The following is a 15,531-nucleotide window of genomic DNA, read 5'->3' on the forward strand; positions in this document are numbered from 1 at the left end:
TCACTCTAGTATCTGACACTACTTCCTGTTTATACAGGAAGTGACGTCAGACGCTGGAAAGAGGAACATTCCCGGTGGAACGCAAGGAAGGTATGTATCTGCCCGCTGCCCAGACACTAATTTAAGCTGGAGGGGAGCGCAGAGGGAAGAGCCCGAGGTGAGAGAGGAGTGGACCTCCCCGCCGAGTGTGGCCATGGCTTTTCCCTTATGCAATGTCCCCTCCAGTCCCCCAAAATGGCCCTGAGCGGGCCCCAGGGCCCTTTCCACGGGAGCAGGGGCTGCAGCCTGCAGACCCCATTATTATGCCCATGGTGGTGGCCACGTTGTTATTGCGGGTTCATGGTGGCACCAAAATGTAGTTATCACCAGAGAGGGAAGGGGAGAGGGGCAGGAATGCTGGGGGACCTATCAAAATTTTGCAGGGGGCGGGGTTCCCCATGATTTGTAGTGATGGCCCTGCAGATACTCCATTCCAGTGGCTCAAAATTCTCTACAAACAGATTTGATTATGTTAAACGTTTATCTTTCAAAGGACCACTATCGCGACAAAAAGTACCGACAGATTTTGGGCCAGTCTATTTCCTCATGGAGGATTCTCAGGGTTTTCTTTGTTTTCAACAGCATTTCCTGAACAGCAGTTGCAAAGTCTAACTGAGAAAATAGTGTGCAGGTGAGCAGGGAGGCCGGCTGGTATCTTACTATTTTGGCAGTTAAACCGCCACCTCAGGAAATGCTGTTGAAAGCAATGAAAGCCCCAAGAATCCCCCATGAGGAGATGGACTGGCCCAAAACCTGCCGGTTTTTTTAGATTTTAACTGCCTACTTTTTTTGCGATAGTGGTCCTTTGAATAACAGAAAGTTTCCAGTGGAAATAGAATTGGTGTCAGTTTAACAGTTTTGAATTAAATTTATCTGAAAGGTAGACTTGAAGTTTACACGAGACCCAAGTAAATGTCACAGTGCGGGTTTATCCCAGGACTTTTATCAGGAGGACAGGTGTCAGGACCAGCATGAACAGGCTGCGTGGGGCGGCGCTATCTGCGCTGTTGCAGGAAAACTTCAGTTGGCGCTCCCTGTCTCCGGTCCTTATGTCCAGTTGAGTAACATTACACAGTCCTGGTGTGCCACACCCGTGTACTGATGAGGTGACTGGAGGCGGTCCTGTGGGGGAAAACAGAAGCCATGTTACCATGACAGTCAAGGTAAGTGAGATTATATTTATAGAGGCACCATCAGGGCAGTTTCTGGCCTTGTTGTCACCCCTGGCAAGTAAACGTGTGTCAACCACCCTTCCCCCCCCCCCCCACGCCCTTCAACTATACAACACATCAACACTATAACACAACCCATATGAAGTAAGACACATGCACCACATAATACAGGGTGGAAAAGGGTCAGAATTGGTGGCATGGAATTGAGAGTATAGATATGAGCGGTGGTGTAGTGCATAGCTCTATTATTAGACACAGTGGCGTAGCTAAGGAGCTGTGGGCCCCGATGCAAGTTTTACAATGGGGTCCCCCCAAGCACGCTATACATAACAATTGATACGGTGCACCAAAACCTGCCAATGGCAACTACAGTGTCAGAGGTGCAAGAAGGGGATGGGAAATAGCTTGTTACTGATTACCCCCCAAGCACTCTATACATAGCAATCCCTGCCAATGGCAACTACAGTGTCAGAGGTGCAAGAAGGGGATGGGGAGCAGCTTGTTACTGATTACCCCCAAGCACTCTATACATAGCAATCCCTGCCAATGGCAACTACAGTGTCAGAGCTGCAAGAAGGGGATGGGAAATAGCTTGTTACTGATTACCCCCAAGCACTCTATACATAGCAATCCCTGCCAATGGCAACTACAGTGTCAGAGGTGCAAGAAGGGGATGGGGGGCAGCTTGTTACTGATTACCCCCAAGCACTCTATACATAGCAATCCCTGCCAATGGCAACTACAGTGTCAGAGGTGCAAGAAGGGGATGGGGGGCAGCTTGTTACTGATTACCCCCAAGCACTCTATACATAGCAATCCCTGCCAATGGCAACTACAGTGTCAGAGGAGCAAGAAGGGGATGGGGAACAGCTTGTTACTGATTACCCCCAAGCACTCTATACATAGCAATCCCTGCCAATGGCAACTACAGTGTCAGAGGTGCAAGAAGGGGATGGGGAGCAGCTTGTTACTGATTACCCCAAGCACTCTATACATAGCAATCCCTGCCAATGGCAACTACAGTGTCAGAGGTGCAAGAAGGGGATGGGGAGGAGCTTGTTACTGATTACCCCCAAGCACTCTATACATAGCAATCCCTGCCAATGGCAACTACAGTGTCAGAGGTACAAGAAGGGGATGGGGAGCAGCTTGTTACTGATTACCCCCAAGCACTCTATACATAGCAATCCCTGCCAATGGCAACTACAGTGTCAGAGGTACAAGAAGGGGATGGGAAATAGCTTGTTACTGATTACCCCCCAAGCACTCTATACATAGCAATCCCTGCCGATGGCAACTACAGTGTCAGAGGTACAAGAAGGGGATGGGAAATAGCTTGTTACTGATTACCCCCCAAGCACTCTATACATAGCAATCCCTGCCAATGGCAACTACACTGTCAGAGGTGCAAGAAGGGGATGGGGGGCAGCTTGTTACTGATTACCCCCAAGCACTCTATACATAGCAATCCCTGCCAATGGCAACTACAGTGTCAGAGGAGCAAGAAGGGGATGGGGAACAGCTTGTTACTGATTACCCCCAAGCACTCTATACATAGCAATCCCTGCCAATGGCAACTACAGTGTCAGAGGTGCAAGAAGGGGATGGGGAGCAGCTTGTTACTGATTACCCCAAGCACTCTATACATAGCAATCCCTGCCAATGGCAACTACAGTGTCAGAGGTGCAAGAAGGGGATGGGGAGGAGGTTGTTACTGATTACCCCCAAGCACTCTATACATAGCAATCCCTGCCAATGGCAACTACAGTGTCAGAGGTACAAGAAGGGGATGGGGGGCAGCTTGTTACTGATTACCCCCAAGCACTCTATACATAGCAATCCCTGCCAATGGCAACTACAGTGTCAGAGGAGCAAGAAGGGGATGGGGAGCAGCTTGTTACTGATTACCCCCAAGCACTCTATACATAGCAATCCCTGCCAATGGCAACTACAGTGTCAGAGGTGCAAGAAGGGGATGGCGAGCAGCTTGTTACTGATTACCCCCCAAGCACTCTATACATAGCAATCCCTGCCAATGGCAGCTACAGTGTCAGAGGAGCAAGAAGGGGATGGGGAGGAGCTTGTTACTGATTACCCCCAAGCACTCTATACATAGCAATCCCTGCCAATGGCAACTACAGTGTCAGAGGTGCAAGAAGGGGATGGGGAACAGCTTGTTACTGATTACCCCCAAGCACTCTATACATAGCAATCCCTGCCAATGGCAACTACAGTGTCAGAGGTGCAAGAAGGGGATGGGGAACAGCTTGTTACTGATTACCCCCAAGCACTCTATACATAGCAATCCCTGCCAATGGCAACTACAGTGTCAGAGGAGCAAGAAGGGGATGGGGAACAGCTTGTTACTGATTACCCCCAAGCACTCTATACATAGCAATCCCTGCCAATGGCAACTACAGTGTCAGAGGTACAAGAAGGGGATGGGGAGCAGCTTGTTACTGATTACCCCCAAGCACTCTATACATAGCAATCCCTGCCAATGGCAACTACAGTGTCAGAGGTGCAAGAAGGGGATGGGGAACAGCTTGTTACTGATTACCCCCAAGCACTCTATACATAGCAATCCCTGCCAATGGCAACTACAGTGTCAGAGGAGCAAGAAGGGGATGGGGAACAGCTTGTTACTGATTATCCCCAAGCACTCTATACATAGCAATCCCTGCCAATGGCAACTACAGTGTCAGAGGTGCAAGAAGGGGATGGGGAGCAGCTTGTTACTGATTACCCCCCAAGCACTCTGTACATAGCAATCCCTGCCAATGGCAACTACAGTGTCAGAGGTGCAAGAAGGGGATGGCGAGCAGCTTGTTACTGATTACCCCCCAAGCACTCTATACATAGCAATCCCTGCCAATGGCAACTACAGTGTCAGAGGTGCAAGAAGGGGATGGCGAGCAGCTTGTTACTGATTACCCCCAAGCACTCTATACATAGCAATCCCTGCCAATGGCAACTACAGTGTCAGAGGAGCAAGAAGGGGATGGGGAGCAGCTTGTTACTGATTACCCCCCAAGCACTCTATACATAGCAATCCCTGCCAATGGCAACTACAGTGTCAGAGGAGCAAGAAGGGGATGGGGAGCAGCTTGTTACTGATTACCCCCCAAGCACTCTATACATAGCAATCCCTGCCAATGGCAACTACAGTGTCAGAGGAGCAAGAAGGGGATGGGGAGCAGCTTGTTACTGATTACCCCCAAGCACTCTATACATAGCAATCCCTGCCAATGGCAACTAGAGTTGGGCCGAACCTCCGATTTTAGGTTCGCGAACCGGGTTCGCGAACTTTCGCGGAAGGTTCGGTTCGCGTTAAAGTTCGCGAACCGCAATAGACTTCAATGGGGATGCGAACTTTGAAAAAAAAAAAAAATTATGCTGGCCACAAAAGTGATGGAAAAGATGTTTCAAGGGGTCTAACACCTGGAGGGGGGCATGGCGGAGTGGGATAGATGCCAAAAGTCCCCGGGAAAAATCTGGATTTGACGCAAAGCAGCGTTTTAAGGGCAGAAATCACATTGAATGCTAAATGACAGGCCTAAAGTGCTTTAAAACATCTTGCATGTGTATACATCAATCAGGTAGTGTAATTAAGGTACTGCTTCACACTGACACACCAAACTGTTCACTGAACAGAACAGGTATGCAGTGGCGGGTTCACTGAACAGGTATGCAGTGGCAGGATCAATGAACAGGTATGCACTGGCAGGATCACTGAACAGGTATGCAGTGGCAGGATCAATGAACAGGTATGCACTGGCAGGATCACTGAACAGGTATGCAGTGGCAGGATCAATGAACAGGTATGCAGTGGCAGGATCACAGTACAGGTATGCAGTGGGCTGAGGGCTCACTGAACAGAACAGGTATGCAGCCAGGAAGAAGTTAAGCCTAACTAATCTTTCCCTATGAGAGACTGCAGCAGCTCGCCCTACTCTCACTAATGCAGGCACACGAGTGGCCATAACGGCCGCCGCTGCCTGCCTTATATAAGGGGGGGTGGGGCTCCAGGGGCTAGTGTAGCCTAATTGGCTACACTGGGCCTGCTGACTGTGATGTAGAGGGTCAAAGTTGACCCTCAGGTGCATTATGGGGCGAACCGATTTTTTGCGAACTTTTGCCGCAAAACGTTCGCGTGCGACACCCGCACGCGAACCACCTAAGTTCGCGCGAACCACGTTCGCCGGCGAACCGTTCGGCCCAACTCTAATGGCAACTACAGTGTCAGAGGTGCAAGAAGGGGATGGAGAACAGCTTGTTACTGATTACCCCCCAAGCACTCTATACATAGCAATCCCTGCCAATGGCAACTACAGTGTCAGATGTGCAAGAAGGGAATGGGGAGCAGCTTGTTACTGATTACCCCCCAAGCACTCTATACATAGCAATCCCTGCCAATGGCAACTACAGTGTCAGAGGTGCAAGAAGGGGATGGCGAGCAGCTTGTTACTGATTACCCCCAAGCACTCTATACATAGCAATCCCTGCCAATGGCAACTACAGTGTCAGAGGTACAAGAAGGGGATGGGGAGCAGCTTGTTACTGATTACCCCCAAGCACTCTATACATAGCAATCCCTGCCAATGGCAACTACAGTGTCAGAGGAGCAAGAAGGGGATGGGGAGCAGCTTGTTACTGATTACCCCCCAAGCACTCTATACATAGCAATCCCTGCCAATGGCAACTACAGTGTCAGAGGAGCAAGAAGGGGATGGGGAGCAGCTTGTTACTGATTACCCCCAAGCACTCTATACATAGCAATCCCTGCCGATGGCAACTACAGTGTCAGAGGTGCAAGAAGGGGATGGGGAACAGCTTGTTACTGATTACCCCCCAAGCACTCTATACATAGCAATCCCTGCCAATGGCAACTACAGTGTCAGAGGTACAAGAAGGGGATGGGGAGGAGCTTGTTACTGATTACCCCCCAAGCACTCTGTACATAGCAATCCCTGCCAATGGCAACTACAGTGTCAGAGGTGCAAGAAGGGGATGGAGAACAGCTTGTTACTGATTACCCCCCAAGCACTCTATACATAGCAATCCCTGCCAATGGCAACTACAGTGTCAGAGGTACAAGAAGGGGATGGGGAGGAGCTTGTTACTGATTACCCCCAAGCACTCTATACATAGCAATCTCTGCCAATGGCAACTACAGTGTCAGAGGTGCAAGAAGGGGATGGAGAACAGCTTGTTACTGATTACCCCCCAAGCACTCTATACATAGCAATCCCTGCCAATGGCAACTACAGTGTCAGAGGTACAAGAAGGGGATGGGGAGGAGCTTGTTACTGATTACCCCCCAAGCACTCTGTACATAGCAATCCCTGCCAATGGCAACTACAGTGTCAGAGGTGCAAGAAGGGGATGGGGAGCAGCTTGTTACTGATTACCCCCCAAGCACTCTATACATAGCAATCCCTGCCAATGGCAACTACAGTGTCAGATGTGCAAGAAGGGGATGGGGAGCAGCTTGTTACTGATTACCCCCCAAGCACTCTATACATAGCAATCCCTGCCAATGGCAACTACAGTGTCAGAGGTACAAGAAGGGGATGGGGAGGAGCTTGTTACTGATTATCCCCAAGCACTCTATACATAGCAATCCCTGCCAATGGCAACTACAGTGTCAGAGGTGCAAGAAGGGAATGGGGAGCAGCTTGTTACTGATTACCCCCAAGCACTCTATACATAACAATCCCTGCCAATGGCAACTACAGTGTCAGAGGTGCAAGAAGGGGATGGGGAACAGCTTGTTACTGATTACCCCCCAAGCACTCTATACATAGCAATCCCTGCCAATGGCAACTACAGTGTCAGAGGAGCAAGAAGGGAATGGGGAGCAGCTTGTTACTGATTACCCCCAAGCACTCTATACATAGCAATCCCTGCCAATGGCAACTACAGTGTCAGAGGTGCAAGAAGGGGATGGGGAGCAGCTTGTTACTGATTACCCCCAAGCACTCTATACATAGCAATCCCTGCCAATGGCAACTACAGTGTCAGAGGAGCAAGAAGGGGATGGGGAGCAGCTTGTTACTGATTACCCCCAAGCACTCTATACATAGCAATCCCTGCCAATGGCAACTACAGTGTCAGAGGTGCAAGAAGTGGATGGGGAGCTGCTTGTTACTGATTACCCCCAAGCACTCTATACATAGCAATCCCTGCCAATGGCAACTACAGTGTCAGAGGTGCAAGAAGGGGATGGGGAGGAGCTTGTTACTGATTATCCCCAAGCACTCTATACATAGCAATCCCTGCCAATGGCAACTACAGTGTCAGAGGTGCAAGAAGGGAATGGGGAGCAGCTTGTTACTGATTACCCCCAAGCACTCTATACATAACAATCCCTGCCAATGGCAACTACAGTGTCAGAGGAGCAAGAAGGGGATGGGGAACAGCTTGTTACTGATTACCCCCAAGCACTCTATACATAGCAATCCCTGCCAATGGCAACTACAGTGTCAGAGGTGCAAGAAGGGAATGGGGAACAGCTTGTTACTGATTACCCCCAGGCACTCTATACATAGCAATCCCTGCCAATGGCAACTACAGTGTCAGAGGTACAAGAAGGGGATGGGGAGGAGCTTGTTACTGATTATCCCCAAGCACTCTATACATAGCAATCCCTGCCAATGGCAACTACAGTGTCAGAGGTGCAAGAAGGGGATGGGGAGGAGCTTGTTACTGATTATCCCCAAGCACTCTATACATAGCAATCCCTGCCAATGGCAACTACAGTGTCAGAGGTGCAAGAAGGGAATGGGGAGCAGCTTGTTACTGATTACCCCCAAGCACTCTATACATAGCAATCCCTGCCAATGGCAACTACAGTGTCAGAGGAGCAAGAAGGGGATGGGGAGGAGCTTGTTACTGATTACCCCCAAGCACTCTATACATAGCAATCCCTGCCAATGGCAACTACAGTGTCAGAGGTGCAAGAAGGGGATGGGGAGCAGCTTGTTACTGATTACCCCCCAAGCACTCTGTACATAGCAATCCCTGCCAATGGCAACTACAGTGTCAGAGGTGCAAGAAGGGGATGGCGAGCAGCTTGTTACTGATTACCCCCCAAGCACTCTATACATAGCAATCCCTGCCAATGGCAACTACAGTGTCAGAGGTGCAAGAAGGGGATGGCGAGCAGCTTGTTACTGATTACCCCCAAGCACTCTATACATAGCAATCCCTGCCAATGGCAACTACAGTGTCAGAGGAGCAAGAAGGGGATGGGGAGCAGCTTGTTACTGATTACCCCCCAAGCACTCTATACATAGCAATCCCTGCCAATGGCAACTACAGTGTCAGAGGAGCAAGAAGGGGATGGGGAGCAGCTTGTTACTGATTACCCCCCAAGCACTCTATACATAGCAATCCCTGCCAATGGCAACTACAGTGTCAGAGGAGCAAGAAGGGGATGGGGAGCAGCTTGTTACTGATTACCCCCAAGCACTCTATACATAGCAATCCCTGCCAATGGCAACTAGAGTTGGGCCGAACCTCCGATTTTAGGTTCGCGAACCGGGTTCGCGAACTTTCGCGGAAGGTTCGGTTCGCGTTAAAGTTCGCGAACCGCAATAGACTTCAATGGGGATGCGAACTTTGAAAAAAAAAAAAAATTATGCTGGCCACAAAAGTGATGGAAAAGATGTTTCAAGGGGTCTAACACCTGGAGGGGGGCATGGCGGAGTGGGATAGATGCCAAAAGTCCCCGGGAAAAATCTGGATTTGACGCAAAGCAGCGTTTTAAGGGCAGAAATCACATTGAATGCTAAATGACAGGCCTAAAGTGCTTTAAAACATCTTGCATGTGTATACATCAATCAGGTAGTGTAATTAAGGTACTGCTTCACACTGACACACCAAACTGTTCACTGAACAGAACAGGTATGCAGTGGCGGGTTCACTGAACAGGTATGCAGTGGCAGGATCAATGAACAGGTATGCACTGGCAGGATCACTGAACAGGTATGCAGTGGCAGGATCAATGAACAGGTATGCACTGGCAGGATCACTGAACAGGTATGCAGTGGCAGGATCAATGAACAGGTATGCAGTGGCAGGATCACAGTACAGGTATGCAGTGGGCTGAGGGCTCACTGAACAGAACAGGTATGCAGCCAGGAAGAAGTTAAGCCTAACTAATCTTTCCCTATGAGAGACTGCAGCAGCTCGCCCTACTCTCACTAATGCAGGCACACGAGTGGCCATAACGGCCGCCGCTGCCTGCCTTATATAAGGGGGGGTGGGGCTCCAGGGGCTAGTGTAGCCTAATTGGCTACACTGGGCCTGCTGACTGTGATGTAGAGGGTCAAAGTTGACCCTCAGGTGCATTATGGGGCGAACCGATTTTTTGCGAACTTTTGCCGCAAAACGTTCGCGTGCGACACCCGCACGCGAACCACCTAAGTTCGCGCGAACCACGTTCGCCGGCGAACCGTTCGGCCCAACTCTAATGGCAACTACAGTGTCAGAGGTGCAAGAAGGGGATGGAGAACAGCTTGTTACTGATTACCCCCCAAGCACTCTATACATAGCAATCCCTGCCAATGGCAACTACAGTGTCAGATGTGCAAGAAGGGAATGGGGAGCAGCTTGTTACTGATTACCCCCCAAGCACTCTATACATAGCAATCCCTGCCAATGGCAACTACAGTGTCAGAGGTGCAAGAAGGGGATGGCGAGCAGCTTGTTACTGATTACCCCCAAGCACTCTATACATAGCAATCCCTGCCAATGGCAACTACAGTGTCAGAGGTACAAGAAGGGGATGGGGAGCAGCTTGTTACTGATTACCCCCAAGCACTCTATACATAGCAATCCCTGCCAATGGCAACTACAGTGTCAGAGGAGCAAGAAGGGGATGGGGAGCAGCTTGTTACTGATTACCCCCCAAGCACTCTATACATAGCAATCCCTGCCAATGGCAACTACAGTGTCAGAGGAGCAAGAAGGGGATGGGGAGCAGCTTGTTACTGATTACCCCCAAGCACTCTATACATAGCAATCCCTGCCGATGGCAACTACAGTGTCAGAGGTGCAAGAAGGGGATGGGGAACAGCTTGTTACTGATTACCCCCCAAGCACTCTATACATAGCAATCCCTGCCAATGGCAACTACAGTGTCAGAGGTACAAGAAGGGGATGGGGAGGAGCTTGTTACTGATTACCCCCCAAGCACTCTGTACATAGCAATCCCTGCCAATGGCAACTACAGTGTCAGAGGTGCAAGAAGGGGATGGAGAACAGCTTGTTACTGATTACCCCCCAAGCACTCTATACATAGCAATCCCTGCCAATGGCAACTACAGTGTCAGAGGTACAAGAAGGGGATGGGGAGGAGCTTGTTACTGATTACCCCCAAGCACTCTATACATAGCAATCTCTGCCAATGGCAACTACAGTGTCAGAGGTGCAAGAAGGGGATGGAGAACAGCTTGTTACTGATTACCCCCCAAGCACTCTATACATAGCAATCCCTGCCAATGGCAACTACAGTGTCAGAGGTACAAGAAGGGGATGGGGAGGAGCTTGTTACTGATTACCCCCCAAGCACTCTGTACATAGCAATCCCTGCCAATGGCAACTACAGTGTCAGAGGTGCAAGAAGGGGATGGGGAGCAGCTTGTTACTGATTACCCCCCAAGCACTCTATACATAGCAATCCCTGCCAATGGCAACTACAGTGTCAGATGTGCAAGAAGGGGATGGGGAGCAGCTTGTTACTGATTACCCCCCAAGCACTCTATACATAGCAATCCCTGCCAATGGCAACTACAGTGTCAGAGGTACAAGAAGGGGATGGGGAGGAGCTTGTTACTGATTATCCCCAAGCACTCTATACATAGCAATCCCTGCCAATGGCAACTACAGTGTCAGAGGTGCAAGAAGGGAATGGGGAGCAGCTTGTTACTGATTACCCCCAAGCACTCTATACATAACAATCCCTGCCAATGGCAACTACAGTGTCAGAGGTGCAAGAAGGGGATGGGGAACAGCTTGTTACTGATTACCCCCCAAGCACTCTATACATAGCAATCCCTGCCAATGGCAACTACAGTGTCAGAGGAGCAAGAAGGGAATGGGGAGCAGCTTGTTACTGATTACCCCCAAGCACTCTATACATAGCAATCCCTGCCAATGGCAACTACAGTGTCAGAGGTGCAAGAAGGGGATGGGGAGCAGCTTGTTACTGATTACCCCCAAGCACTCTATACATAGCAATCCCTGCCAATGGCAACTACAGTGTCAGAGGAGCAAGAAGGGGATGGGGAGCAGCTTGTTACTGATTACCCCCAAGCACTCTATACATAGCAATCCCTGCCAATGGCAACTACAGTGTCAGAGGTGCAAGAAGTGGATGGGGAGCTGCTTGTTACTGATTACCCCCAAGCACTCTATACATAGCAATCCCTGCCAATGGCAACTACAGTGTCAGAGGTGCAAGAAGGGGATGGGGAGGAGCTTGTTACTGATTATCCCCAAGCACTCTATACATAGCAATCCCTGCCAATGGCAACTACAGTGTCAGAGGTGCAAGAAGGGAATGGGGAGCAGCTTGTTACTGATTACCCCCAAGCACTCTATACATAACAATCCCTGCCAATGGCAACTACAGTGTCAGAGGAGCAAGAAGGGGATGGGGAACAGCTTGTTACTGATTACCCCCAAGCACTCTATACATAGCAATCCCTGCCAATGGCAACTACAGTGTCAGAGGTGCAAGAAGGGAATGGGGAACAGCTTGTTACTGATTACCCCCAGGCACTCTATACATAGCAATCCCTGCCAATGGCAACTACAGTGTCAGAGGTACAAGAAGGGGATGGGGAGGAGCTTGTTACTGATTATCCCCAAGCACTCTATACATAGCAATCCCTGCCAATGGCAACTACAGTGTCAGAGGTGCAAGAAGGGGATGGGGAGGAGCTTGTTACTGATTATCCCCAAGCACTCTATACATAGCAATCCCTGCCAATGGCAACTACAGTGTCAGAGGTGCAAGAAGGGAATGGGGAGCAGCTTGTTACTGATTACCCCCAAGCACTCTATACATAGCAATCCCTGCCAATGGCAACTACAGTGTCAGAGGTGCAGGAAGGGGGCGGGGAGCAGCTTGTTACTGATTACCCCCAAGCACTCTATACATAGCAATCCCTGCCAATGGCAACTACAGTGTCAGAGGTGCAAGAAGGGGAAGGGGAGCAGCTTGTTACTGATTACCCCCAAGCACTCTATACATAGCAATCCCTGCCAATGGCAACTACAGTGTCAGAGGTGCAAGAAGGGGATGGGGAGCAGCTTGTTACTGATTACCAAGCACTCTATACATAGCAATCCCTGCCAATGGCAACTACAGTGTCAGAGGTGCAAGAGGGGGATGGGGAACAGTTTGTTAGTGATTACCCCCAAGCACTCTATACATAGCAATCCCTGCCAATGGCAACTACAGTGTCAGAGGTGCAAGAAGGGGATGGGGAACAGCTTGTTACTGATTACCCCCAAGCACTCTATACATAGCAATCCCTGCCAATGGCAGCTACAGTGTCAGAGGTGCAAGAAGGGGATGGGGAGCAGCTTGTTACTGATTACCCCCAAGCACTCTATACATAGCAATCCCTGCCAATGGCAGCTACAGTGTCAGAGGTGCAAGAAGGGGATGGGGAGCAGTTTGTTAGTGATTACCCCCAAGCATTTTATACATAGCAATCCCTGCCAATGGCAACTACAGTGTCAGAGGTGCAAGAAGGGGATGGGGAGCAGCTTGTTACTGATTACCCCCAAGCATTCTATACATAGCAATCCCTGCCAATGGCAGCTACAGTGTCAGAGGTGCAAGAAGGGGATGGGGAGCAGCTTGTTACTGATTACCCCCAAGCACTCTATACATAGCAATCCCTGCCAATGGCAGCTACAGTGTCAGAGGTACAAGAAGGGGATGGGGAGCAGTTTGTTAGTGATTACCCCCAAGCACTCTATACATAGCAATCCCTGCCGATGGCAACTACAGTGTCAGAGGTGCAAGAAGGGGATGGGGAGCAGTTTGTTACTGATTACCCCCAAGCACTCTATACATAGCAATCCCTGCCAATGGCAACTACAGTGTCAGAGGTGCAAGAAGGGGATGGGGAACAGCTTGTTACTGATTACCCCCCAAGCACTCTGTACATAGCAATCCCTGCCAATGGCAACTACAGTGTCAGAGGAGCAAGAAGGGGATGGGGAGCAGCTTGTTACTGATTACCCCCAAGCACTCTATACATAGCAATCCCTGCCAATGGCAACTACAGTGTCAGAGGAGCAAGAAGGGGATGGGGAACAGCTTGTTACTGATTACCCCCCAAGCACTCTATACATAGCAATCCCTGCCAATGGCAACTACAGTGTCAGAGGTGCAAGAAGGGGATGGGGAGCAGCTTGTTACTGATTACCCCCCAAGCACTCTATACATAGCAATCCCAGCCAATGGCAACTACAGTGTCAGAGGTGCAAGAAGGGGATGGGGAGCAGCTTGTTACTGATTACCCCCAAGCACTCTATACATAGCAATCCCTGCCAATGGCAACTACAGTGTCAGAGGAGCAAGAAGGGGATGGGGAGCAGCTTGTTACTGATTACCCCCAAGCACTCTATACATAGCAATCCCTGCCAATGGCAACTCCAGTGTCAGAGGTGCAAGAGGGGGATGGGGAGCAGCTTGTTACTGATTACCCCCAAGCACTCTATACATAGCAATCCCTGCCAATGGCAACTGCAGTGTCAGAGGAGCAAGAAGGGGATGGGGAGCAGCTTGTTAAGGATTACCACTATTCAAAGTATCTATAGAAGTGATTATTATGAGCACAGGACCAATAGAGAGCTAATACTGCAGTTGAGTGAGGGCCCTTCGGGGCCCCTCTGGCCCAAGGGCCCCGATGCGGTGGCTACCTCTGCACCCCCTATTGCTACGCCCCTGATTAGACACAAGTCACAGAACATTTATATTGTGCTTTTCTCCTGGTGGCCCAAAAGTGAGGGCCTCTGCCTGTCTTTGAGTTAACAGTCAATAGTCGGCCCTCCCCCCACCGCAATGAGAATAATAAGCCCGGCGTCAACAGCCACTTTATCCCCCCCCCCTCCCCAGCGATTGCCATGTGCAGAATTGTAGTGATGGAACATTTGGTAGCCATGTAACTCCTCCCACCACGCTAGATTAAAATGTGATAAACCGCCAGACCTGTGTCTGTATCTGCGCTGCGTGGGGATCCCTCTGCCGGTCAGTTTCAGGCTTATCGCTATGATCCCTGCAGTGGTGCATGTGATAACAGGAGCCACTAGAGGGCGCCATAACAATGAGCCTGTAACTGATTCTCACATTCCAATCTAGCAGCAGGGGGAGGGAGGAAGTGTCACACGGATACCAAATGTTCCGTCACTACAACTCTGCACATGGCAATTGCTGCGGGGCTAAGGAGGCCGTTAATGCTGGGCTCCCGATGGGGGCACTCGGAAGGGACGCAGAGACATCGCAGGCCTGGCAGCGGCACACATTTCAATCTGGCGGGGGGGGGGGGGGAATGGGGAACAGCACGGATACCAATGTTTCATCATTCTACAACTCTGCACATGGTGATGGCAGGGCTGAAGCGGCCCTTAGTACCGAGCCACTTATTCTCATTGTGGTGAGGGAGGGGTGCAATGGTCTGCCACAAGGGGGTATGCCATGGAATCCTGTAATACAGTATATTGTCACAAGAAGAAAAAATACTACGTTTATTAACCTCCCTGGCGGTATGATTCTTTCTGTTCTATTTTAGGGTTTAGAAGCGGTAGAATTTTTTCATGTGCTTTTAGACCCTAAAATCCTGAAAAAAAAATCATACCACCAGAGAGTCTGCAGCAGCCCCAGCACTCACTCACCTCCCTGGGCTCCAGCGCTGCAGTTTTCCCTCCATCCTCTGGGTGGCGCTAACCCTATAGTGAGATTGCTGGCTGTCGTCATTGCAACAGACGGTGATCTCACCAGTGGGGAGCAGAGTCACGGAGGGAAGGAAGAAGAATGGTGGCCGACGTCGGGATCCTCCGGGAGGTGAGTTGAAACGCCCACTACGTGCATTGCTCTGCATAGAACCTCCGGCGGCTACCCCGAGTACAGGTCGGGGTTACCACTTTGAGCTGCGGTTTTCTTCCCCGACTGTAGCTCGGGGTTACCGCCAAGGAGGTTAACTTGCTACAGTCTAATGCTGCTGCATTTGTGGCTCTCGGCTTATACTCGAGTTGATATTTTTTTCCTGTTTTTTTAGGTAAAAGTTGAGGGGTC

General features: G+C 50.2%; 1 protein-coding gene across 1 annotated transcript in view; it reads right to left on the reverse strand.

Moving 5' to 3' along the window:
- Positions 1–200: 200 nt before the first annotated feature.
- The window catches only part of LOC137523088 (uncharacterized), a 66,133-nt gene continuing 50,802 nt past the window's right edge, over positions 201–15,531 (reverse strand). Inside the window, exon 5 of the mRNA XM_068243297.1 lies at positions 201–1,161. Within this exon, the coding sequence (XP_068099398.1) occupies positions 968–1,161 (194 nt within the window). The 3' untranslated portion in view covers positions 201–967. The remainder of the gene's footprint in view (positions 1,162–15,531) is intronic.

This window comes from Hyperolius riggenbachi, chromosome 6 (assembly GCF_040937935.1).
Source record: "Hyperolius riggenbachi isolate aHypRig1 chromosome 6, aHypRig1.pri, whole genome shotgun sequence".
Lineage (NCBI taxonomy): Eukaryota > Metazoa > Chordata > Amphibia > Anura > Hyperoliidae > Hyperolius > Hyperolius riggenbachi.